The sequence below is a fragment of the Schistocerca americana genome, chromosome 8, assembly GCF_021461395.2.
Source record: "Schistocerca americana isolate TAMUIC-IGC-003095 chromosome 8, iqSchAmer2.1, whole genome shotgun sequence".
Lineage (NCBI taxonomy): Eukaryota > Metazoa > Arthropoda > Insecta > Orthoptera > Acrididae > Schistocerca > Schistocerca americana.
Window position 1 is genome coordinate 202,820,883 of NC_060126.1, and position 25,359 is coordinate 202,846,241.

General features: G+C 42.0%; 1 protein-coding gene across 1 annotated transcript in view; it reads right to left on the reverse strand.

Annotated features, from left to right (window-relative positions):
• Nucleotides 1-25,359, reverse strand: part of LOC124545168 (regulatory protein zeste-like) — a 117,229-nt gene that overhangs the window by 87,218 nt on the left and 4,652 nt on the right. Inside the window, exon 2 of the mRNA XM_047124004.1 lies at nucleotides 14,071-14,252. Coding sequence (XP_046979960.1) covers nucleotides 14,071-14,231 — 161 coding nt within the window. The 5' untranslated portion in view covers nucleotides 14,232-14,252. The remainder of the gene's footprint in view (nucleotides 1-14,070; nucleotides 14,253-25,359) is intronic.

Sequence of the window (25,359 nt, forward strand, 5' to 3'; positions counted from 1 at the left end):
GCACTAGCTTGGTGCAAAGGATGTTGTGTGCAACGTTGGCTCGGTTTGAAAGTGCAGTTCATGACCCAAGTTCATGACTTGTAGAAAATAAACTAACGCTAAATCAGAGAAGACTCAGTTTTCACATTTTCTAACACACAGTTCAACAAAACCTGACATTTTAATTTCACAGATTGGGCATATGATAAATGAAACTGAACAGTTCAAATTTCTAGGTGTTCAGATAGATGGTAAGCTGTCAGGGAAAGCCCACGTTCAGGATCTTGTTCAAAGACTTAATGCTGCTTTTTTTACTATTCGAACGGTATCTGAAGTGAGTACACGTTCAACACAAAAATTAGTCTACTTTGCTTATTTTCATTCAATTATGTTGTATGGTATTATATTTTGGGGTAACGCTTCCCATTTTAAAAGGATATTTTTGGCTCTATTAGCTTATTCCCAAGAATAAGCAGCTTTCACTCAGTTAATAGAAACTGAGCTCTGCCCGAACAGGCCTTGGGAGGCCCAAGGGTACCGTCCGGCCGCAGTGTCATCCTCAGCCCACAAGCATGACTGGATGCGGATATGGAGGGGCCTTGTGGTCAGCATACTGCTCTCCCAGCCGTAAGTCAGTTTATGAGACCAGAGCCGCTACTTCTCAATCAAGTAGCTTCTCAGTTTGCCTCACAAGGGTAGTGTGCACCCCGCTTGCCAACAACGCTCGACAGACCAGATGGTCACCCATCCAAGTGTTAGCACAGCCCGACAGCGCTTAATTTCGATGATCTGACGGGAACCAGTATTACCACCACAGCAAGGCCATTGCCATTCACTCAGTTATATTCGGCAGAAAACAAAAGTGCATTTGGATCGGACTTCCTTAACTCGTGTGCAGAGAGGTGTGCAGTATACTGCTGCATCCATTTTCAATAAGCTACCACTCACATTAAAAAATCTCAGCAGTAATCCACATGCTTTCAAATCAAAACTGAAGAGTTTCCTCATGAGTCACTCCTCCTATTCTATCGAGGAGTTCTTTGAAAAATTATGCTGATTCTTGTTTTATTGTTGACTGCGTTTACTTAAAGTTATGGACTGACTTATTTCAGGTTCATAAACATTTACTTTTATCTGTTATACTTTTATGTTGTAATTTCCTGTACTGACATGTTCCATGACCTTGGAGATTTGCTCCTCAATTTGGTCCTACAGAACTTGACATGTGAATAAATAAATAAATAACAAGTGCGAGGATTATTGCACAATTAGCTTAACAGCTTATGCATCCAAGTTGCTGACAAGAATAATATTTAGAACAATGGTAAAGAAAACTGAGGATGTTCTAGATGATGACCAGTTTGGCTTTAGAAATGGTAGAGACACAAGAGAGGCAATTCTGGCATTGCAGTTGATAATGGATGTAAGACTAAAGACAAATCAAGACACATTCATAGGATTTGACGATCTGGAAAAAGTGTTTAACAGTGTAAAATGGTGCAAGGTGTTCGAAATTCAGAGAAAGTTATAGGGAGAGACGGGAAATATTTGATATGTACAAGAGCCAAGAGGGAATAACAAGAGTCAACAACCAAGAACAAAGTGCTCAGATTAAAAAGACTATAAGACAGTTGTGTGTGTGTGTGTGTGTGTGTGTGTGTGTGTGTGTTTGAGGTTTACGGGCGCTAAACAGCGGGGTCATCAGCGCCCAAACGCATAAAAACAGGAACACATGCAGTGAAGGGACTAAGACGAACAGCGAACAAGGGGAACAGCTAAAAGACACAGACCTGACGCAGTTCCAAATCCTCACATACAGAGGCAAAACAAGAGGAGAAGGAGTGCACTAAAATAGGAAAGGAAACACAAGGAAGGGAGGACAGAAACCGAAGGGAAACAAGGAGGTATTCGTGACTGGCGGACCTCTTACCTAAAATCTGGGTGAGCCAGTCATCCAGCAGCACATTAAAATCCTCTCCCTAAAATCCGAGGCAACAAATTGGACAGGACACAAAACTGTAAAACCTTAACCACAGACGTTGCGTCGTCTTTCAAAATAGAGGGCAAATCCGGTGGCAAAGAAACCACAGCCCTCTGGTCAGAGAATAAAAGACAGTCAAGTAAAATGTGGCGGACAGTAATCTGGACGCCACAAGCACTGCAGATTGGGGGATCCTCCCGCCAGAGTAAAAAACCATGTGTGAAGGGACTGTGCCCGACGCGGAGGCGAGTGAGGAGAACCTCATCCCGCCTGCATGACTGGTAGGACGTACGCCATGGCCGCGTGGTGGCCTTGACCAGACGCAGCTTATTTTCACCGACTGCCAGCCACTCCTCTTCCCACTGACGCATAACGCGAAAACGCAGGAGGGAGGTAACAGCATGGAGGGGGACGGCACATTCAACAACGACAGGAAGGGAACATGCATCTTTGGCAGCCACATCCGCCAGTTCGTTTCCCCTAATACCCACGTGCCCCGGCACCCAGCAGAAGGAAACCTCCTTCCCCTGCCGCTGCAGGCGGAGTAGGGCATCATGGATGTTCTGGACGACCGTATCCGCTGGGTACAAGTGTTGCGTGGTCTGAAGGGCACTCAGGGAGTCAGAACAGATGAGGACCTTACGACTGGGAACACATCTCATCTGCTCCAATGCCTGCAAGATCGCAAACAATTCGGCATCAAAGATGGTAAACGCCGCAGGAAGCCGTAACTTGACGAGTCGATCAGGGAAAACAACAGCACAACCAACAGAGTCCCCCTGTTTAGAGCCATCTGTAAATACTGGTACATGGTCGGGATGCTGGTTTAAAATATCATAAAATAAGGAGGTAAAAACAAACGCAGGAGTGCAGCTCCTCCGGTACTCCGACAAGTCTAAAAGGACGCTGGGCCTCTGGAGCAACCAGGGAGGCAGGCGAGTAAAACCTTGTCGTTGGGCGGCCACACGCTCCACACCAAGGGACTCAAGCAAATGCTTGGCACGAATCCCAAATGGTCTCGTTGCCCTGGGACGACTGGAAAAGAGACGTTCCATAGGCAGTCGGGCAACGGTAGGGTACGCAGGGGAGGTAGGACAGGCAAGGAATTGACACACCCGTCGCACCATGAGGAGTTTCTGCCAGATGGCGAGCGGCGGTTCCCTGCCTCAGCACACAGGCTGGGGATGGGACTGGCACGGAAGGCACCAGTGGCCAGCCTGATACCCTCATGGTGTACTGCGTCAAGAATCTTCAGATACGAAGGCCTTGCTGACCCATACACGGTGCAACCATAGTCAAGACGCGATCGGACGAAAGCCCTATAAAACTGCAGCAGACGCGCCCGATCTGCTCCCCAGGACCGATGGCTCAGACACTTCAAAATATTCAGTGCCTTCAGGGCCCGCACCTTGAGGTCTTTAAGGTGAGGCAACCACGACAACTTGGAATCAAAAGTGAGGCCCAGGAACTGCACAGTGTCGCTAAAAGCGAGAATGGTGTCCCTCAGACGCAATTCAGGGGAGGTAATAAGACATCGAGAACGATTAAAATGAACACACACACATTTGTCTGCAGAAAAGGTAAAACCCGTCTTCGCAGTCCATGCCTCTAATCGCTGTATCGTAAGCTGCAACTGCCGACTAGCAGTGACAAGACTGGAGGAAGAACAGGAAACAGCAAAATCGTCCACAAACAAGGAGCACTGGGCAGGACTCTGGATAGTGGACGTGATACTGTTAATGGCGACGGCAAAGAGGGTGACACTTAAAACGCTTCCCTGAGGAACACCATTCTCCTGCACATACAAATCAGATAGCACATTACCAACCCTATAGCGAAAGAGGTGGTGGGAAAGAAAGGACCGAATGAAGATGGGGAGACGGCCACAAAAGCCCCACTCATGGAGTTGATTGAGGATATGGCGGCGCCAGGTAGTGTCATACGCCTTATGAATGTCAAAGAATACACCTAGACAATGCTGGTTACGCACGAAGGCCTGTTGGATGGCCGCTTCAAGCAAGGTCAAGTTGTCTATAGTTGAACGACACCTCCGAAAGCCACACTGAGAGGCGCTAAGGAGCTGCCTGGTCTCGAGCAGCCAAACCAGGCGACGGTTGACCATGCGTTCCAACGTCTTCCCGACACAGCTCGTCAAAGCAATACTCCGATAACTACTGGGATGCGTTCGGTCCTTCCCCGGTTTGAGGAGGGGAATCAAAGTCGCCTCCCGCCACGAGTCAGGGTACGTGCCGGATAACCATATCATATTAAAACAATTCAGGAGAACTTCCTTGGAAGGTAGTAACAAGTGCTGCAGCATGCTGTACTGGATTTGATCATCACCAGGCACAGTATCATGAGCGACAGACAGCGCCGAATCCAATTCCCACATTGTGAAGGGGCAGTTGTAGGGCTCAGAATTTGGAGACCGGAAGTCCAAGTGACCCCTCTCGATGGCAGTGCGGTAGCGGCAGAAATCTGGATCACAGTTAATAGTGGCGGTAGATGCCGCAAAATGCATGGCCAGTGTCTGGGCAATGTCTCTCGGCGCCATGAGAAGACTTCCCTGATGCAGCAATGCCGTGACAGGTAGTTGGCTGCGTTTCCCGGAAATCCTCCTGATGGCTTCCCATACTTTCGTAGAATTAGTGGAGCGGGAGATGGAGTTCAAGAACGATTGCCATGACCGTCGTTTGCTCTCTTTAATCACGCGCCGCGCTTTGGCCCTTGCCACCCGAAAGGCCGCAAGATTGTCAGCTGAGGGACGGCACTTGAAGCGGCGCAGAGCTGCACGGCGGGCTCGGATAGCTGAGCGGCACTCAGTGGTCCACCAAGGGACAGGATGCCTCTTGGGATGACCGGATGACCGTGGGATTGACAATTCAGCAGCATGGGAGATCACGGCTGTAACATGGTCTACCCATTCATGGACGCTGGCACGGTGTTCCGAAACAGCCAGTTGGCTGAAAAGTGTCCAGTCAGCTCGCCAGAGGTGCCACCGGGGCGGCACTGGTAACGCCATAGCCTCATCCAGGAGGCGAATCCAAAGGGGGAAGTGGTCACTAGAATGGAGGTCAGCAGCAACCTCCCACAGAGCAGAATCCGCGAGTGCTGGAGAGCAAAAGGAAAGGTCAATAGCTGATGACGACCCAGAAGCAGTACAGAAATGAGTGGGAGCACCAGAGTTGAGGATGCACAGTTCTTCAGACATCATGAGGCTTTCCAGAATGTGACCCCTGGGGCAAGTAGTCGAAGAGCCCCATAAGACATTATGAGAACTGAAGTCCCCCAGAAGAAGAAATGGGCGGGGGAGTTGGCTAATAAGGTCTGCGAGAGCCTCAGAGTCTATCGCATCGTGAGGTGGTAAGTAAAGTGAACAGACTGTGAGCCTCCGACCCACAAGAAGGTCAACTGCAACTGCTTGCAAGTCTGTAACGAGAGGGAGCTCAGATGAGGGGTGCATGTCACAGACAAAAACCGCAAGACCACCCTTTGCCCTTTCCCCCGTCAGATCATCTTTCCGATAGACGGTATAGCCCCGTAAAGAAGGAGCATCAGTGGCCCGAAAATGTGTCTCTTGGAGACATATGCACAAAGGGCACTCTCGTACAAGGAGTTGTAATTCGGCCACATGCGTCCTGAACCCATTCAGGTTCCACTGTAATATGGGAGCCAGTGATCAGGTGGGCTGAACTCTCACCCTGCCTCTGTGCTTTGGAGGAGAGCCCGTACTGACCGGAGATTTATTCCTGGGGCGAGAAGATCGCCCCCGGTCGACGTCAATGTCCATCAGCTCCGATGACGACCCACGGGAGATGTCAGGCAGTACGATGGCCTCGTCATCGGACCGACCCTGACTAGTCTCCTCAGGTGGCAAAACCTTCAGCTTCGGCGTCTTTGTCTTGGGGGGCTTAGAATGCAGAGCCTTGTCAAGAGGTGGAGCATTACTCGCCTGGGCAGAAGGCCCCGTATGGGGAGAGGGAGGAAGTACCCCAATGTCAGCAACCACAGCCTTGTCCGACGTTGTGGGGAGAGCCGCAGGTTGCAAAACAACCGCAGTAGCACAAGTGCACTGGCAAACGTAGGTATTAGTGCTAACACTAGCAACGTCCGTTTGCGTAGCAACAGTGGCCATTTGTACCGGTTTTTTTCAGAGCGGAAGCGAAAGATGTAGTAAACACAAGAGGTTGCACGGCCTTAAAGAGCTTCTTGGCCTCACCATAGGGGATGCGCTTAGATGTTTTAATCTCGTGTATCTTCCGTTCGACGAGATAGATGGGGCAGACCCGGCTCCAGACAGGGTGACTCCCAGAGCAATTCACGCACTTCACAGGCGATGAACAATCAGCTCCTTCATGGGCAGGCTGACTACATTTACCACAAGTGGCTATTCCATTGCACCCCAATGTAGACTGCCCAAAGCGCTGACATTTAAAGCAGCGCATTGGGTTGGGGAAATATGGCCTTACTGGCAAACGTAAGAACCCCGCTTTAACATGCTCTGGGAGGCATGGGCAACTGAATGTGAGAAGAAACGAGTCGGATTTGACTAGGTCCCCATCGACTCGTTTCATAATATGCTGCACGTCAACACCACCTTCATCAGCCCATTCAGATTTTAACTCGTCTGTGGGGATATCCACCAAGTCCCTACATGTCACAACACCCTTACTGTAGTTCAGAGTGGAGTGGAGCTCGGTCTCGATAGCGTACTCACCGAGACAGGCTGCTTTCCGAAGAGAAGCAACTTGATGGGAACTAGATGTCTCAACTAAGAGAGTCCCATTGCGCAGTCGCTTCACAGATTTAAGTGTTCCTGCAATTCCCTCAAGACCCTTGTGGATGTAAAAGGGAGAAACCCTCTCAAAGCTACCCTCCTTCCGTTTAATAATCAAAAACACATTCTGATTATCAGCATGCGCTCTGTTACAACAGTCTGATAAATCTCTATCAACACTAGGCGCTGGAGGACTCGCAACACGAAGTCGCTTCTTCGATGGGGTGTGTTTTCCTAACAGTGGCCCACCCAAGCCACTGATATGGGGAAATGTAGAGGTCGAAGGGTCCATTGCGGTCCCACGAGCAGCTACGGAATGAAAGGTCCGCTCAGACAGAGCCCCGCGTGCCTGAGTAAGCCTGAAACAACTGGGGTGGGGCAGGTGCCCCAGAGGTTGCCCGCTTGCGACTGTTCCACCTCAACAGCCATGCATCTCATAGGCACGGAGCACACCGGAAGATTGAGGGGTTTTTATAGAGGTTGACCTTCCTCACAATCCAGGCGGTCAAGCCAAGATTACCATTCCCCGCAGCACACAACATTCCACCACCGCGCCAGACGGTGGTCGCTGAAGCATGTCTGGGGGTTACGGTGACAGGAGACTGGCGGCGCCGACCAGTCCCCAGCTCAGGACCCCGGGGTCGCCAAGCCCGTACTCAGCAAATGAATGCTGAGCCCCTGGGGGCTATAAGACAGGGATGTAGTCTTCGCCCCTACTGTTCAATCTGTAGATCGAAGAAGTAATGATGGAAATAAAAGGAAGGTTTAGGAGCAGAATTAAAATCAAAGTCAACGGATATCAATGATACGATTCGGTGATGACATTGCTATTTTGAGTGAAAGTGGCCAAGAATTACACGATTTGCTGAACGGAATGAAGAGTCTAATGAGTACACAGTATGGATTGAGAGTAAATCGAAGAAAGACAAAGGTAATGAGAAGTAGTAGAATGAGAAAGACGAGAAACTTGACATAAGGATTGATGGTCACGAAGTCGATGAAGTTAAGGAATTCTGCTACCTAGGTGGTAAAATAATCAATGACGGGCAGAGTAAGGAGGACATCAAAAGCACACTAGCGACGGAAAAAAGAGCATTCCTGGTCAAGAGAAATCTACTAGTATCAAACATAGGCCTTAATTTGAGAAAGAAATTTCTGAGAATGTAAGTCTGGAGTACAGCAGTGTATGGTAGTGAAACATGAACTGTGGGAAAACTGGAACAGAAGAGAATCTAAGCATTTGAGATGTGATGCTACAGATGAAGTTCTATACAGAATTGGATAGGAAAGGAATATGTGGAAAACACTGATAAGGAGAAGGGACAGGGCAATAGGACATCTGTAAAGACATGAGGGAATGACTTCCGTGGTACTAGAGGGAGCTGTAGAAGGCAGAAAATTTAGAGGAATACCAAGATTTGAATACATCCAGCAAATAATTGAGGACATAGGTTGGAAGTGCTACTCTGAGATGAAGAGGTTGGCACAGGAGAGGAATTCATGGCGGGCCACATCAAACCAGTTATAAGGCTGATGACCCCCCCTCCCCCCCCCCCCCCCCCCGCCAAAAAAAAAAAAAAAAGGAAGAAGAAGAAGAAGAAGATGAAGAAGAAGCAGTCCTTTCTTCTGCTGAAAGGCTGTTGTTATTCAGGAGGGATCTTGGGAAGGATTGTGAGGTCAGGTTGTAAGTTAGGAATTACTGGAACATGACCATGGGATGGTCAGGTGGGAGTGTGGGAGGGTCACAGTTGGATGGTGGTATGAATTGGGACAACTAGGGTTCAATGTTAGGATTGGATTGACTTTGGTTAGAGAGGTTGGTGGCAAAGAAATGTTTCCATTGAAGGGAGCAGGATAAGGAAAGTAGGTCTTTCATAAGTCTAACATGGTTAAATCTCGGAATAGGGCTGTATGTGAAGCCTTTGGATAGGACTGAAACTTCTATCTGGCTCAGGATTTTGGTGGAGAGGTTAACAAAAGTGTCTGGGATTGTTTCGGTTCTGAATTTTGTAAAGTGTTAGTAGGGGGCTTTGGAGGATGCCATAGGTTGAAAAGGTCAGCTAGTCAGGGTTTGAGTGCTGTCAGGAGTTGACGAGAAGGAAAACTGGGAGTAGAATTGGGGTTAGCTGTGCCCCAAGGCGTCCATTATTTGTACTGTGAAACCTTACTTCTTGCCAAATTTTGTGCTTCTAGTTCAACAGAAAGCACCCTACAGGTTTTAATGAATAAGTTTTCGAGTATCAATATATGTGACCTAAATGGCCATGTCATTTGATTGCACTGACTTAGAAGTTGAAGTTATTACACCACCAAAGGACCATATACCTTAGTGTGTGACAAATTTGAACTTGATACACCTACCTGTTCCTGAGAAAAATGGTTCCTAACAGACAGATGGACAGACAGACAGGCGGCCAACAAGGTTATCCTATAAAGGTTTCATTTTTAGAGATTGAGGCTCGGACACAACCTCCACCCCTTCTGCCTCCGAAAGTGGGGAAGAGAGAGAGAGAGAGAGAGAGAGAGAGAGAGAGAGAGAGAGAGAGAGTTAGTTAGTTAGTTTAGAGTTGTTTAACAAAACAACTAGTTCAGCTACCATTGCGCTTCATGTTATCGCAAGCCTTCAGGCCTTGGACAAATACAATTCAATAACCTAATATCCCTTACTCATTTTCATTCAGTAATGTCATGTGGAATTTTTTCTGATGCAACTCATCTTTAAGAAAAAAGTCTGCATTGGACAAAAGTGTACCATAAGAATAATATTTTATGCTCATACTGGGTCATCTTGAAAACTACTGTTTACAGAGTTAACTATTTTAACTACAGCATCACAGCACATTTGTTCTCTCATGGAATTTATTGCAAATAGCCAATTACACTTTAGAAACAATGAGGACTTTGACAAGCACGATACTAAAAGAAAACAGCATCATCACTACTTTTAAAACAAACTTTCTCACTTGAGACAGGTGAATAATAATGCTACTAAAATGATTGCTCGCTTACCCAATAATATTAAATACCTGACAGCTAGAAATGCTAAATTTGGAAGTAAGCTTATAAAGTTCCTTCTGGAATGCTCCTTCCATTCCACAGACAAATTTTTATTTACACATTTGTAATTTACTTAATGCAAAACTTTTACATACTTATTTGGGTTATTAATTTAAATACTGTTCACTGTTGTGTGACCTTGTCTGTAAATGGTTACCATGTAGCAATATTTAAATACAATTTAAGTTAATATTCTGTAAACTGACTTGTTCCATACCATTGCAACATATCTTGCAATGTGACTCATGGAATATGTGGCTACAGATTTTTCAGTACTTGAAAATTCTAATTTTTTGGAGGGATTACAAATTGGCCCAAGATGTTCAGAAATGAGTACATCCTAAAAAATTTCTTTCAGAGAAAAAAAACATATAATAACCGTATTTTCACCACTAAAAAGTGTACTACTTGACTTACAGTTTACACACAGCTTTAATTTCCAGTATGACATTATGTGGGGAAAATAATATGGCTAGAATAATGAAACAGATGTGGAAGGAAAAAAACAGTACACTTCTTAATGAATTCCTTGCATAAAATGTTCTGTTTACATTAGAGTTCAATCAGCTCCACATGAATACATCTCAAGTATGAGTAAAGAAAGCTTTTACAAACCAGTTACGCATGTCTTCAAAATTCTGAACTTTAGTCTCATTGACGCTGCATTTGTCTATTACTAAACAGCTGAAGATATCCATTCTCACTTGCAGGTTGCTTATCTAATAGCTTCAACAGGCAACAAAAATTTAAGTTTCCATATTTCATAGTGAAGTGTGCCAGGCAAATGAGCATTCGCCCGGGAATTTGCCCAAAGAGTTTTAAATACCCAAAATCTGAGCATTTATAAAAAAGTAGATTTTACTGCTAGAATGTATAATTTACCAATTAACATAGGGGAATGGGAAGATACTCCTGATATTAAAAGTTGATAAATGTTTACACTTTCCTTTATTACTAAGAATGAAAGGAAATAAGAACACACACACACACACACACACACACACACACACACACACACACACACACACACACACACAGAGAGAGAGAGAGAGAGAGAGAGAGAGAGACTATAGTTTTCTGTTCTGTTCCTTTCTTCATTTACTTATTGTGACTGCAACAAAAAAACTGCTTGCAGTTATTCTAAGCAAATATTATTGCTATCACTGTTATTGCAATTACCAAACAATGGAAAATCCAGGATGGAATGTAACAATATTATTGTTATTGCAATTACGTAGATGAAATTTTGAGTGAGTGGCTGGTATCTAAGGTAATTCATGCAATTCTATGGGGTACTTATTTAGCTGTAATTGGCAACAGTGGTTTGACTCACTGACAGTCATTCAAGTCTATATGGTTGAGTGAGAAGCAACATAACCTGGTCACTGCGTTATAATGCAAACAGTCACATTCCAACAAAATGGAAAAGCATATTAAAAAGTGTTTCGGGTGCCCTCAGAATTTGAGAAAAGTGCTTGAGTTAGGTACAGTGATTGAGAACAACTTCTTAATTTTTTTTCAGTAATATTGTATAAGTAAAAATATTATCTACAGGCTAACCACATAATACAAACTATACTTTATTTTAAAAATTACTTTTAAACTTGAAGGTTTGTTTTTACTACCCATAGAATTGACCTCATTAAAGTTGTAAAAAAAAAGTCAAGTTTGCAGTCCAATTTATTTCCCCTAATAACTCTCCCCTAACTCTAAAGCAGCTTTTTCAACTTGGTTACCCAATCAATAAAGAAGCAGTGTTGCAAAACATCTTTTCCAATCAAAAACATCAGCTTACATTTTTTTATGAGTACTGTGTATCACTTAATCTTTAAAATGCATAATTTCCTGAGCTTTTATAATTTTTGGGCGTTTGTCCAGACATTTATCCTGGGAATTTGCTCCAACTTACAAATGCCCAGGCATTTTACACCACAAATATTTCATATTTCATTGGTCAATTTCGCAAAGGTACAAACTTTGTATGTCTTGAGGCAGCATAACTCATGGTGTACAAATTATACAGGCTATATTCAGGTAGTTTTCAAGAATGAAACCACTTAGCGACTTCCAATAACTAGTGCAGAAAGTTGAAATAGGCAGTTCTCATAATATGCAAAGATCAGCACATTCCTCAAACTGGGGAACTATCAAGAATGGGGTTCCACAAGGGTCGGTCTTGGGTCCTTTGTTGTTCTTAATATATATTAATGACTTGCCATTCTATATTCATGAAGAGGCAAAGTTAGTTCTCTTTGCTGATACAAGTATAGTAATCACACCTGACAAACAAGAATTAACTGATGAAATTGTCAATAATGTCTTTCAGAAAATTACTAAGTGGTTCCTTGTAAACGGACTCTCACTGAATTTTGATAAGACACAGTAAATGGTATGACGCCATTAATAAATATAGACCTTAATCAGAAGCATATAGCTAAGGTAGAATATTCAAAACTTTTAGGTGTGTCCATTGATGAGAGATTAAATTGGAAGAAACACATTGATGATCTGCTGAAACGTTTGAGTTCAGCTACTTATGCAATAAGAGTCATTGCAAATTTTGGTGATAAACATCTTAGTAAATTAGCTTACTACGCCTATTTTCACTCATTGCTTGCATATGGCATCATATTTTGGGGTAATTCATCACTGAGGAATAAAGTATTTATTGCACAAAAGCGTGTGATCAGAATAATAGCTGGAGTCCACCCAAGATCATCCTGCAGACATTTATTTAAGGATCTAGAGACATTCACAGTAGCTTCTCAGTATATATGCTCTCTTATGAAATTTGTTATTAACAACCAAACCCAATTCAAAAGTAATAGCAGTGTGCATAACTACAACACTATTCAAGATTAAATCTAACTTTGGCACAGAAAGGGGTGAATTATACTGCCACTGAAGTCTTTGGTCACTTACCAAATAGTATCAAAAGTCTGGCATAACAACAAGTATTTAAGAAGAAATTAAAAGAATTTCTGAATGACAACTCCTTCTACTCCATACAGGAATTTTTAGATATAAATTAAGAAAAAAAAATTTTTTTTAAAGTTGTTACATTAACTTAATTATGTTGTTAAATTAACCTAATTATGTCATGTACTGGAAAATTTGACTCGTTCCGCATCATTACGAAATATTGTATTCATGATCCATGGAACTAGTATTAATCTAATCTAATCTAGTCGTAATTTCAAACCTTTTAGAAACTTTTTTTCACTGACATCACCTACAAAATAATGAAAGTTTGTTGTTTACCACATTGTCACTGTTCATACACTGAAACTTCAGCTTCAGGCATGATGTTTTACACCTAATTTATTGCTTGTTTTACTGCCAACTCCATTCACAATAAATTTTGCAGACAGTTTCCTTTATACCACTGACCATACCTGCAAAATTATGTCATTGTCCAACATACAGTTCAGGAGATGGCGTCATAAACACTGAGATGCATGAAAAACTAGCTTTTCTATTTTTTACATGATAGTTCTATTCTCTAATGGATTGAGGAAATAAAAGGGGGGATGTTAACTGGTCAAAGACCAACTGAAAGAAATTCTATCCCACAGCATAGAAAAAGCTTTATCTAGATGAGGTCTTTGCCAGGCTGTGAAGGCACAATCTAGGTCTCAAATCTTCCCCCCCTGACTTGGCATCTAAATTTTACTAATAAGTTAGAGCGCTTACTCTTTGTAATCGACACAATCAAACTGGAGGATGGTTCATATACACCAAAACTGGAAATGAAAAAAGAAAAAAAAAAAAAAAAATGAAGCCCTCTATACAGATAATTAACAATCCGTTTTACAATAGGACATCCCAGATCTTCTCCCAAGACACAATGTCCACTTCTGCAAAATTAACATTCAGAGCTATACATATTTACACTTTCATTCACTCTAAAAGACTTTTTACAATTGTTGGTCTTACCACTGTCCACTTGTACCAGCCAATACGTCAAAATTCAAGTAATGATACGCAACATAAATCTGACAATATATTTTTATTTAATTATTAAAGAGGCAATATCTTACACACTTCTATAGAACATGACATATGACAACGTCCGTTATTTACTGAAGGGGTTATTTTTCTCTTTTTCTGTCACTTTAAAATAATCTATATATTCCTACTGAAAATCACCGATTCACAAAGATCACAAACATTCGTGTATTTTTACATACTCGGTGATCTATATGTACCAAATGTATAACTTCCCATTGTAAAACCTTTAATACACAGACTGAAACTGTATATTTTCAAGTAATACCTGACAATGCTGGGCTGATCAGATAGTGGTGTCCCCCATGGCATATGCATTGGGGGCACATGCAGCCATGTTGATGATGGAAGACTAGTATGGTGTGGAGGAGGAGATATTTCACCAAACATGCTGTTGTCAAGGTTTTGATAACCAGGCACAAACTGCATGTTTTATATAATAAACAACACCTGAAAATGAAATAGAAAAAACATATCACAAATGTCAAGAACAGAGAATGAAAAACAACATGATAAATGCTGAGTCATAATGAGAAATCAAACAAGAGATCACTAAAAATAAGAGTCCATCAATTGGCATAAACAATGTGGGACCACTGATCCACTGAAAAAACAGATATTAAATAAGCATAGTTATTACAATGAAATAGAGAACTAAAAATTGAATACAAATGTACCGCATTTCATTCAAATAGGGACAAGCAAGTCAGAATTTTCACTTGTCACATTTGGAAATTATGCCCACCTTCTGTACAACTTGGGGGAATGAATTACACTCAATTGGCTCTATGGATTTCCCCCGGCACTTCCAATAAGGTAATCTGGCACAACTTTGTATACAAAAAATCAAATTGTCACACATCAGATTTCACATTAAACTAAAGGGGATTGCTGTAGTTATCAGCACTGGGCCTTCCAAGTGGATGTTCCTGAGAATGATTGAGTAAGAGGATTCAGAAAGTCTGGGTGTAGCTTGAAGAGGATGGATTGCAGACAGGTTGATATCAGGACACTAGACAGACCATTCACGAGAGTCTTCTGTGTCTATTCGGCAAGGGAATATGGTAGTCTGGAAGGACTTTGTGGCTATGTACATAGACAGTGCAGTTAAGTAACAATTGGAGCCATCAAATCTGTAAGGGGATATCCGTGTTTTACAAAGGAACCATGCCTACTCACAATGCCATTACCAATTTTGTCCAAATTAGTGAATTAGGCAAGACTTAGCCAGAAATGAAAGTGACAGATGTGGGAGCTCCAGATGGCCAACCATTCACGAAAAATAGCATTCGGTGAAGCATATGCCATTTATGATTGCTCTGTGTCCAGGCACAGGTTAGCATGAGGGAATGAGTGCAGAACAGTACTTAGAGGTTTATGGACTCCAGTCCCTGTGCAGAAACTTTTTTCCAATTTTTAGGTTACTTACACTGCAAATAAACTGAAAAAATGTTCAGTACATTGCATTTATTAATATTTTTATAAAGTCATGAAAAGTAATTTTTTTACTGGTGTGATGAAGTTCTACACACAGGAGAACAAATTTCTTTTCTCTCATGGGGAGTCAAACAAATCTACAATTATATGATCAGATTTTTTAAAATGAAGGAGAATTACCTTCATGTCAGTATTAAAAAGTGTCCCCCCCCCCCCCCCAATGCCCCCCACTAGTGCAACCCAGCAATGTATATTTTTATCATCAGTTAAAGTGTTTAATCAAATAGCTTCAACACTGCTCTTATCTAAAAGAAACACACCACGCAAAGAGTGCATCGAATTACATTCAGTTGTTTATCACCAGGTACCCTTGCCAATATATTTCTAAATACAGAATGAAATTTTCACTCTGCAGTGGAGTGTGCACTGATATGAAACTTCCTGGCAGATTAAAACTGTGTGCCGGACTGAGATTTGAACTCGGGACCTTTGCCGTTCGCGGGTAAGTGCACTACCATTGAGCTACCCGTGCACAACTCACGACCCGCCCTTACAGCTTCAATTTTGCCAGTACCTCGTCTCCTACCATCCAAACTTCGCAGAAGCTCTTCTGTGAACCTTGCAGAACTAGCACTCCTGGAAGAAAGGATATTGCGGAGACATGGCTCAGCCACAGCCTGGACTCAGCAATATCCTTTCTTCCAGATTGGAATAATTAAATCCTTCTTGAAGTCTGAGGGTATTTCACCTGTCTCATACATCTTGCTCACCAGATGGAAGAGTTTTGTCATAGCTGGCTCTCCCAAGGCTATCAGTAGTTCTAATGGAATGCTGTCTACTCCCGGGGACTTGTTTCAACTTAGGTCTTTCAGTGCTCTGTCAAATTCTTCACGCAGTACAATATCTCCCATTTCATCCTCATCTACATCCTCTTCCCTTTCCACAATATTGCCGTCAAGTACATCACCCTTGTGTAGACCCTCTATATACTCCCTCCACCTTTCTGCTTTCCCTTCTTTCCTTAGGACTGGTTTTCCATCTGAGCTCTTGATGTCCATACAGGTGGAGGCAGTATCTATCTTACCCCTAATGATATATCCCTCTACATCCTTACATTTGTCCTCTAGCCATATCTGCTTAGTCATTTTGCACTTCCTGTCGATCTCATTTTTGAGACTTTGTATTCCTTTTTGCCTGCTTCATTTACTGCATTTTTATATTTTCTCCGCGAATCAATTAAATTCAGTATCTCTTCTGTTACCCAAGGATTTCTACTAACCCTCATTTTTTTACATATTTGATCCTCTGCTGCCTGTCAGTTTACAAGCCTAAATCTCATCATTTGCGGTAGTTGCAACTGTTTTGTTTCAATATGAAGAAAACAGCGGCCAAGTCTCATTGGACGCTCTAAGGACATATGGTAAGGATGATATTAGTGAAAGAATGTGTAGTGAGTGGTTTCAACGCTTCAAGAATGGTGATTTTAACGCTGTAGACCGGCATCGTGGTGGAAGAGAGAATGTTTTCGAAGTTGCAGAATTGGAGACATTGCTGAGTGAAGACTCGCATCAAACTCAAGAAAAACTGGCACAATTAGTGGGAGTGACACATCAAGCCATTTCAAAATATCTCAACACTATGGGCATGATTCAGAAAGAAGGAACTTGGGTCTCTTGTGAGCTGAAACCAAGAGACATTGAACGACGTTTGTGCGTTTGTGAACAGTTGCTTCAGAGGCAAAAACAGAAGGGATTTCTGCATCACATTGTGATCGGGGACAAAAAACGGGTTCATTACGATAACCCTAAATGCAAAAAATCATGGGGATATCGCGACCATGCGTCAAAGTCGACTGCCAAACCGAATAGTCACGGCTCCACGATCATGCTCTGCATTTGGTGGGACCAGCTCAGCATCGTGTACTATGAGGTATTAAAACCATGTGAAACAATCACAGGTGCTCGTTATCGAACACAATTAATGTGTTTGAGCAGAGCATTAAAAGACAAATGGCTGCAAAACAGAGAGAGGCACTATAAAGTGATTTTGCAGCACGACAGCACTCGACCCCATGTTGTAAAAAAAAGAGGTCAAAAAGTACTTGGAAATGTTAAAATGGGAAGTCCTACCCCACTTTCCATATTCTCCAGACATTGCTCCCTCTGACTATCACCTGTTTAGATCAGTGGCACATGGGCTGGCTGACCAACACCTCCAATCTCATGAAGAAGTTACAAACTGGGTCGATTCATGGATCGCTTCAATTTTTTCAATGTGTGATTCATACACTGCCCGAAAGATGGGAGAAAGTAATGGCTAGCGATGAAAAATACTTTGAATGATACATGTGTAACCAATTTGTTTCATTAATGACTCAAATGACTCAAATGATGGGAAAAAACGACGGAAGCAAAGTTGTACACCTTGTATTTTGTTATTCATTATTAAACCTAATCCTGTATTAGCCCTATTTGATTTTGTATTTATAACCCTGTATTCACCTGATCAGAGGTATTGTTCTCCTGCCACCAAACTTCACTAATTCCCACTACATCTAACTTTAACCTGTCCATTTCCCTTTTTAAACTTTCTAACCTACCTGCCCAATTAAGGAATCTGACATTCCATTCTCCGATCCATAGACACCAGTTTTCTTTCTCCTGATAACGACGTCCTCCCGAGTAGCCCTGCCCGGAGATCTGAATGGGGGGACTATTTTACCTCCGGAATATTTTACCCAAGAGGACGCAATTCATCATTTAACTATACAATAAAGCTGCATGCTCTTAGAAAAAATTATGACTGTAGTTTCACCTTGCCTTCATCCGTTCGCAGTACCAGCACAGCAAGGCCGTTTTGATTAATGTTACAAGGCCAGATCAGTCAATCATCCAGACTGTTGCCCCTGCAACTACTGAAAAGGCTGCTGCCCCCTTTGAGGAACCACACATTTGTCTGGCTGCTGAACAGATACGCCTCCATTGTCGTTGCACCTGCAGTACAGCTATCTGTTTTGCTGAAGCACGTATGCCTTCTGATCAACAGCAAGGTTCATGGGGGGAGTAGAAATCTATCCTTTCATAATATTGTCATTATTCCATCCTGAATTTTCCATTGTTTGATTTTGCCAAAAACATGCTAGGAGCATTGGATGTCTTATCTTTATCTAATGAAGAAAATTAGGAAACTGACTCCTTATTTTACACATGTAATGTAAATCTGTGAAATAACATCGTAATCAACCTGAACTGTATGTCTAGAACTGATGAGACTATTTGGAGCTATAATGGAGATGAGTAAGTTCAACTGGATGTAGTTACTTTTAATTGTAACATAGAAAAATCAGTAACAGCAATCATGAAAACAATGTCTGGGATGCTATAAAAGAACTGTAGCCAGTTCGCTAGGGCACTGTTGGTCAGAGGTCTTTCAACTCACCACCTATGATGCTGTGTGCAATAAATCTACAATGAGAAGTATAATGGCTTAGCTGCCTACTCTTTCACGTTACACACTGATTGAAACTAAAATGTGAATCCAGTTCTCAGCAAGAATTCCAGGACAATGAATAGATCTTGAGTTAAGTATTCTGAGTCACACCATCCAAACAGACTGATTATCTTTCACTGAGTTTCTAAATTCAATAACTCTACGTAAATTCATTTCATTTAAACACGAAAACATTATGTCACAATGGGGTTGAAATAGCAGGGAATTAAACAAAGTTAACTCAAAAGGCTGCTACGCATGTGTCACAGTTTGATAAACTGAGAACAGCACTGCTTTGACACCAGCAGCAGCAGCAGCCATTTCCATCGTCATCTGTGATGTTCATTAACAGAAGTCTATTCCATGGGAGTCTTATTATAAATATTTTCTGGGGCAGTTTTACTTTGCCCCCTTATTTTACAAAGTATATACTCCACCAAGTAAAACGAGGCAGAACAGAAGTTAAATTACTGAGCACAATAGTAATTTGGAACATCAACAGATATTAACAAAATAATTAAATAAGTTACAATGTCAGTGAAATCAGATGTTGTAAAATAAAAAGATAGTGGAGTAGGCCTAATGAAGAAATAAAGGGAGCTGTAATCAAGATTAGTTTTTGAAAAACAAAATAAAAAAAACTTTAATTACTAATGAAAAATATACAGATAAGCCATTTATAGTTGTTTGTGGGTGATATGGCTCTGCTGATTAGGCAATCCATGGATTAACAGAATGTCCCCAGAACAATTACTCCAACAAAGAAAAATTAATTTGGTGCAATAAACAAGTCATAACAATGTATTCCAAAAGTTGGAGAACATCAGCACACCTAGACGTTAACAATAACTGCTAGCCAAGTACAAAAATGATGCTAGGTTACAATACTGTAAGAAACTTTTATCCCTCACAGACACGGTTTCCTCCGAACTGTTCAAGTTTTCAAACATTTGTATATCTGCTAACAGTGTGAGCTTAAAATCAAGAAATGAAAAAATAAGCCTTTTGAAACTAAAATAATAAGTTTGCTGTGACATCAAAACCCAAGCAAAGAAGGGAAAGCAGAAAGGTGGAAGGAGTATATAGAGGGTCTATAAAAGGGCGATGTTCTTGAGGTCAATATTATGGAAATGGAAGAGGATGTAGATGAAGATGAAATGGGAGATACGATACTGCGTGAAGAGTTTGACAGAGCACTGAAAGACCTGAGTTGCAACAAAGCTCCGGGAGTAGACAACATTCCATTAGAACTATTGATAGCCTTGGGAGGGCCAGTCCTGACAAAACTCTACCATCTGGTGAGCAAGATGTATGATACAGGCGAAATACCCTCAGACTTCAAGAAGAATATAATAATTCCAATCCCAAAGAAAGCAGATGTTGACAGATGTGAAAATTACCGAACTATCAGTTTAATAAGTCACGGCTGCAAAATACTAACACGAATTCTTTACAGACGAATGGAAAAACTAGTAGAAGCCGACCTCGGGGAAGATCAGTTTGGATCCCGTAGAAATGTTGGAATACGTGAGGCAATACTGACCCTACGACTTAGAATATACATTAAGGATGGTCAAATCTACGTTTCTAGTATTTGTAGACTTAGAGAAAGCTTTTGACAATATTGTCTGGAATACTCTCTTTCAAATTCTGAAGGTGGCAGGGGTAAAATACAGGGAGCCAAAGGCTATTCACACTTTGTACAGAAACCAGATGGCAATTATAAAAGTCGAAGGGCATGAAAGGGAAACAGTGGTTGGGAAGGGAGTGAGACAGGGTTGTAGCCTCTCCCCGATGTTGTTCAATCCGTATATTGAGCAAGCAGTAAAGGAAACAAAAGAAAAATTCGGAGTAGGTATTAAAATCCAGGGAGAAGAAATAAAAACTTTGAAGTTTGCCGATGACATTGTAATTCTGTCAGAGACAGCAAAGGACTTGGAAGAGCAGTTGAAGGGAATGGACAGTGTCTTGAAAGGAGGAGATAAGATGAACATCAACAAAAGCAAAACGAGGATAATGGAATGTAGTTGAATTAAGTCGGGTGATGCTGAGGGAATTAGATTAGGAAATGAGACACTTAAAATAGTAAAGGAGTTTTGCTATTTGGGGAGCACAATAACTGATGATGGTCGAAGTAGAGAGGATATAAAATGTAGACTGGCAATGGCAAGGAAAGCGTTTCTGAAGAAGAGAAATTTGTTAACATCGAGTATAGATTTAAGTGTCAGGAAGTCGTTTCTGAAAGTATTTGTATGGAGTGTAGCCAAGTATGGAAGTGAAACATGGACGATAAATAGTTTGGACAAGAAGAGAATAGAAGCTTTCGAAATATGGTGCTACAGAAGAATGCTGAAGATTAGATGGGTAGATCACGTAACTAATGAGGAGGTATTGAATAGGATTGGGGAGAAGAGAAGTTTGTGGCCCAACTTGACTAGAAGAAGGGATCGGTTGGTAGGACATGTTATGAGGCATCAAGGGATCACCAGTTTAGTATTGGAGGGCAGCATGGAGGGTAAAAATCGCAGAGGGAGACCAAGAGATGAATACACCAAGCAGATTCAGAAGGATGTAGGTTGCAGTAGGTACTGGGAGATGAAGAAGCTTGCACAGGATAGAGTGGCATGGAGAGCTGCATCAAATCAGTCTCAGGACTTTTAAAAAAAAAAAAAGAAGAAAGGAACAGTCTGTTGGTACCGTACACTTTCACACATCTGTGATATCAAAGTCCACTGCTGGCTAACATTCTACACCACATTGTTCCACCCTGAGTGTTGCAACATGCTTGGCTTCTTCTTAAAATGCTGTCCACAGTGGTATGAAGACCTCACTGCTCAAGCCTGTCCCACTCTTTGAGGGCTACCCTCCTGTGGTCATCCAGTGCGTGACAAGTATTCTACATCTACACTCTGAAAACCATTGTGACATCCATGGTAGAGGGTACATCTCTTTGTACCACTTGTTACCAATTCTTCCCATTCCATTCACACATGGAGTGTGGGAAGAATGATTGTATGAATGCATCTGTGCATGCAGTAATTATTCTAATCTTATCCTCATGACCCTTATGCGAGCAATACATAGGGGGTGGTTGTAGATTCCTAGAGCCATCACTTAAAGCTGTTTTTGTTACTTTTTCCAATAGACTTTCTCAAGATAGTTTATGTCTATCGTCAAGAGTCTACCAGTTCAATTCCTTCAGTATCTCTCAGAAACTCTCTCATGGATCAAACAAACTGTGACCATTCGTGCTGCCCTTTTCTGCATATGTTCAATACCTCCTGTTGGTCCTACCTGGTATGGGACCCACACACTTGAGCAATATTCTAGAATAGAACACATGTCTGATTTGTAAGCAATCTCCTTTGTAGACTTATTGCACTTCCCCAGCATTCTACCAATATACCGAAGTCTATCACCTGCTGGATGGTCAACTATAATCAGAGGATACTACTATTTTCTTTTTTTTAAAGTGCCCAGTTTTACATTTCTGAAGATTTAAAGTAAGTTCCCAGTCTTTGCACCACTTTGAAATCTTATCAAGATCTCACTGAATATTTATACAGCTTCTTTCAGATAGTACTTCATTGCAGATAACTACATCATGTACAAAATGTCTGAGGTTACTATTAATATTGTCTGCAAGATCATCAATTTTCAACATGACCAGCAAGGGCCCCAACACACCTCCCTGGGGCACATCCGAAGTTACTTCTACATCTGAAGATGACTCTCCACCCAACATAACATGCTGCACCTTCCCTATCAGAAAGTCCTCAAGCCAGTCACAAATTTCACCTGATCTGGCAGGGGTTCCACAGGGCCTTCGAGCTTTGTTCAGTTTTGAGGATTTTAACTATTTCTCAACGCCACTGACACTAACATTTATTTCACTCATATTTTCAGTGGTACGAGTATTAATTGGGCCAATTCTCATGGGTTTTCCTTTGTAAAGGAACATCTGAAAACTAAGTTAGACATTTCAGATTTTGCTTTCATGCCCTGAAGTTCAGCTCCTGTCTCATTTGCTAGGGACTGAACAGTAATTTTGGTGCCACCAATAGCCTTTACACACAACCAGAATTTCTTTGGGTGTTGTGGAATAGCATCTGACAATATTCTGCTATGGTAGTCACAGTAGGCATCACGCATTGCTCTCTTGACAACCAAATGTGTTTCATTCCTGCAAGATGCACTGCAAATTTAAGCTGGTTCGGCCCGTCTCCGAAATGTTGACTATACGAATGGACAACAGGTACCAATACTGTGCAATCCTCAAATAACCCATGACAGCAATGATAGGAATCCTATATTCATCTATGAAACTGACACAAAACAAGGTCAAACCATGTCCCTACTGAACCTGGGGGATACAAGCCCAAGGCATGAATTGATATCTGGCTGCAGCCCCATTCTTCAATACCGTTCAGCAAGTGACAGATAAATATTTCTCATGTCACTGAAGAAACCCTGACATCACTTATCCACATTCCATTCTAGGTGTTCCCTTCCCCACCACAACAGTCCTGATGCTGAGAGTTTGTGGCTGCTCTTCGTTATGGTCACTTACATGTCACACTGATCATATATATTGTCTAGGTTGACACATCCCTCCCAGTTACCGCCAAAAAAGACAGTGCACACATTTCTCAAGGCTGTCAATTCAACTAAGCACCTGGGTGTTAAAATTACGAACAACTTCAGTTGGAAAGACCACATAGATAATATTGTGGGGAAGGCGAGCCAAAGGTTGCGTTTCATTGGCAGGACACTTAGAAGATGCAACAAGTCCACTAAAGAGACAGCTTACACTACACTCGTTTGTCCTCAGTTAGAATATTGCTGCGCGGTATGGGATCCTTACCAGGTGGGATTGACGGAGGACATCGAAAGGGTGCAAAAAAGGGCAGCTCGTTTTGTATTATCACGTAATAGGGGAGAGAGTGTGGCAGATATGATACGCGAGTTGGGATGGAAGTCATTAAAGCAAAGACTTTTTCGTCGCGGCAAGATCTACTTACGAAATTTCAGTCACCAACTTTCTCTTCCGAATGCGAAAATATTTTGTTGAGCCCAACCTACATAGGTAGGAATGATCATCAAAATAAAATAAGAGAAATCAGAGCTCAAACAGAAAGGTTTAGGTGTTTGTTTTCCCCGCGCGCTGTTCGGGAGCGGAATGGTAGAGAGATAGTATGATTGTGGTTCGATGAACCATCTGCCAAGCACTTAAATGTGAATTGCAGAGTAGTCATGTGGATGTAGATGTAGATCCACTGCATTCTCTGTGGGGCAGGTACAAGGTCTAATTTGTAGGTAGTTGTCATCAGTTGGTGCCATTCATGGGGAGCAACCACTACAGAGCACACCTTCAATGTTTCATGTGTGACAACAAGGGTTGAATGTTTGAATGACATCACTGTGGTGCATGCCAATTTAAGAGGTAACTTGTCACGCTGACAACCCTTCTCATGGTAAAGTAAGTGTATATACAGGGCCTGGATCACATCTAACTCAACACTAAACACACAAATGAGCCAATTCACAAGGCAATCTACTGAATTATTCTGAGAATGTGGGTTTGCTTTAACCTCCATTACACACATGGCTGTTTTTCTGCCAACAGCACACTGGGCCACAGCATGTACTGGAAGAAGATGCACATGACCTATACCTCCATACAGAAAGCCGCAAGCACATAGAACATAGCAATGGTGTGTTCAAAACAATGGCACACAGGGCTCGCACCCTCTCTGATAGTGAAAATCACAATTAACTAACATCTGACGACTGCGTACCAAAATAAAAACTGTTAAAATGAGTGGCAAGTTCATAGAGTCCTCCATCCTGCATCTACTGTAAAACCATCAGAAATAGAAGAGGAACCTCAGGAGGAAGATGCCATTGTGTTTATTCCTTTAGGTGGTGTATTGTACAGAGATATGGGACTGATTCTCCATGAATACTAAGTGGAGACAGACTTCCACCCACCAGCTAAAAGATGGTCACTCCTCAGTAGTATCGACAATGACCTCAGATTACAGAATTACGGTATGTAATGAAACATTGAAGGTGTGCTCTGTAGTGGTTGCTCCCCATGAATGGCACCAACTGATGACAACTACCTACAAATTAGACCTTGTACCTGCCCCAGAGAGAATGCAGTGGATCTACATCTACATCCACATGACTACTCTCCAATGTGGCGAGACAGGTATAAATAATATTATGAAAAGAGTAAATTGCAATTCACCATATAACAGAACAACAAAAGGACTACTAAACACGCAAGCTTTCAGTCAGAAGGCCACCTTCTGAAATACACAAAACACACACACACACACACACACACACACACACACACACACACACATATGCAAATGCAGCTCACAAAGATATGACCACTGCCTCTGGCTGCTGGGGCCAGAGACAGTGGGGTCATTCCATGTTAAAGAGACTTTGTGACAAAAAAATTAAAATGACAATATTACAAATATAACCTTAAAAATGCCAAGTTAAAAGTACATTTGTTCATTGCAAAATAATCATGAACATGAAAAAATTAAATTTCTACCTTCACTAAGCATTTAAAGTGCACCACTCTATGGCACCACAGAGAGGTATGTTTTAT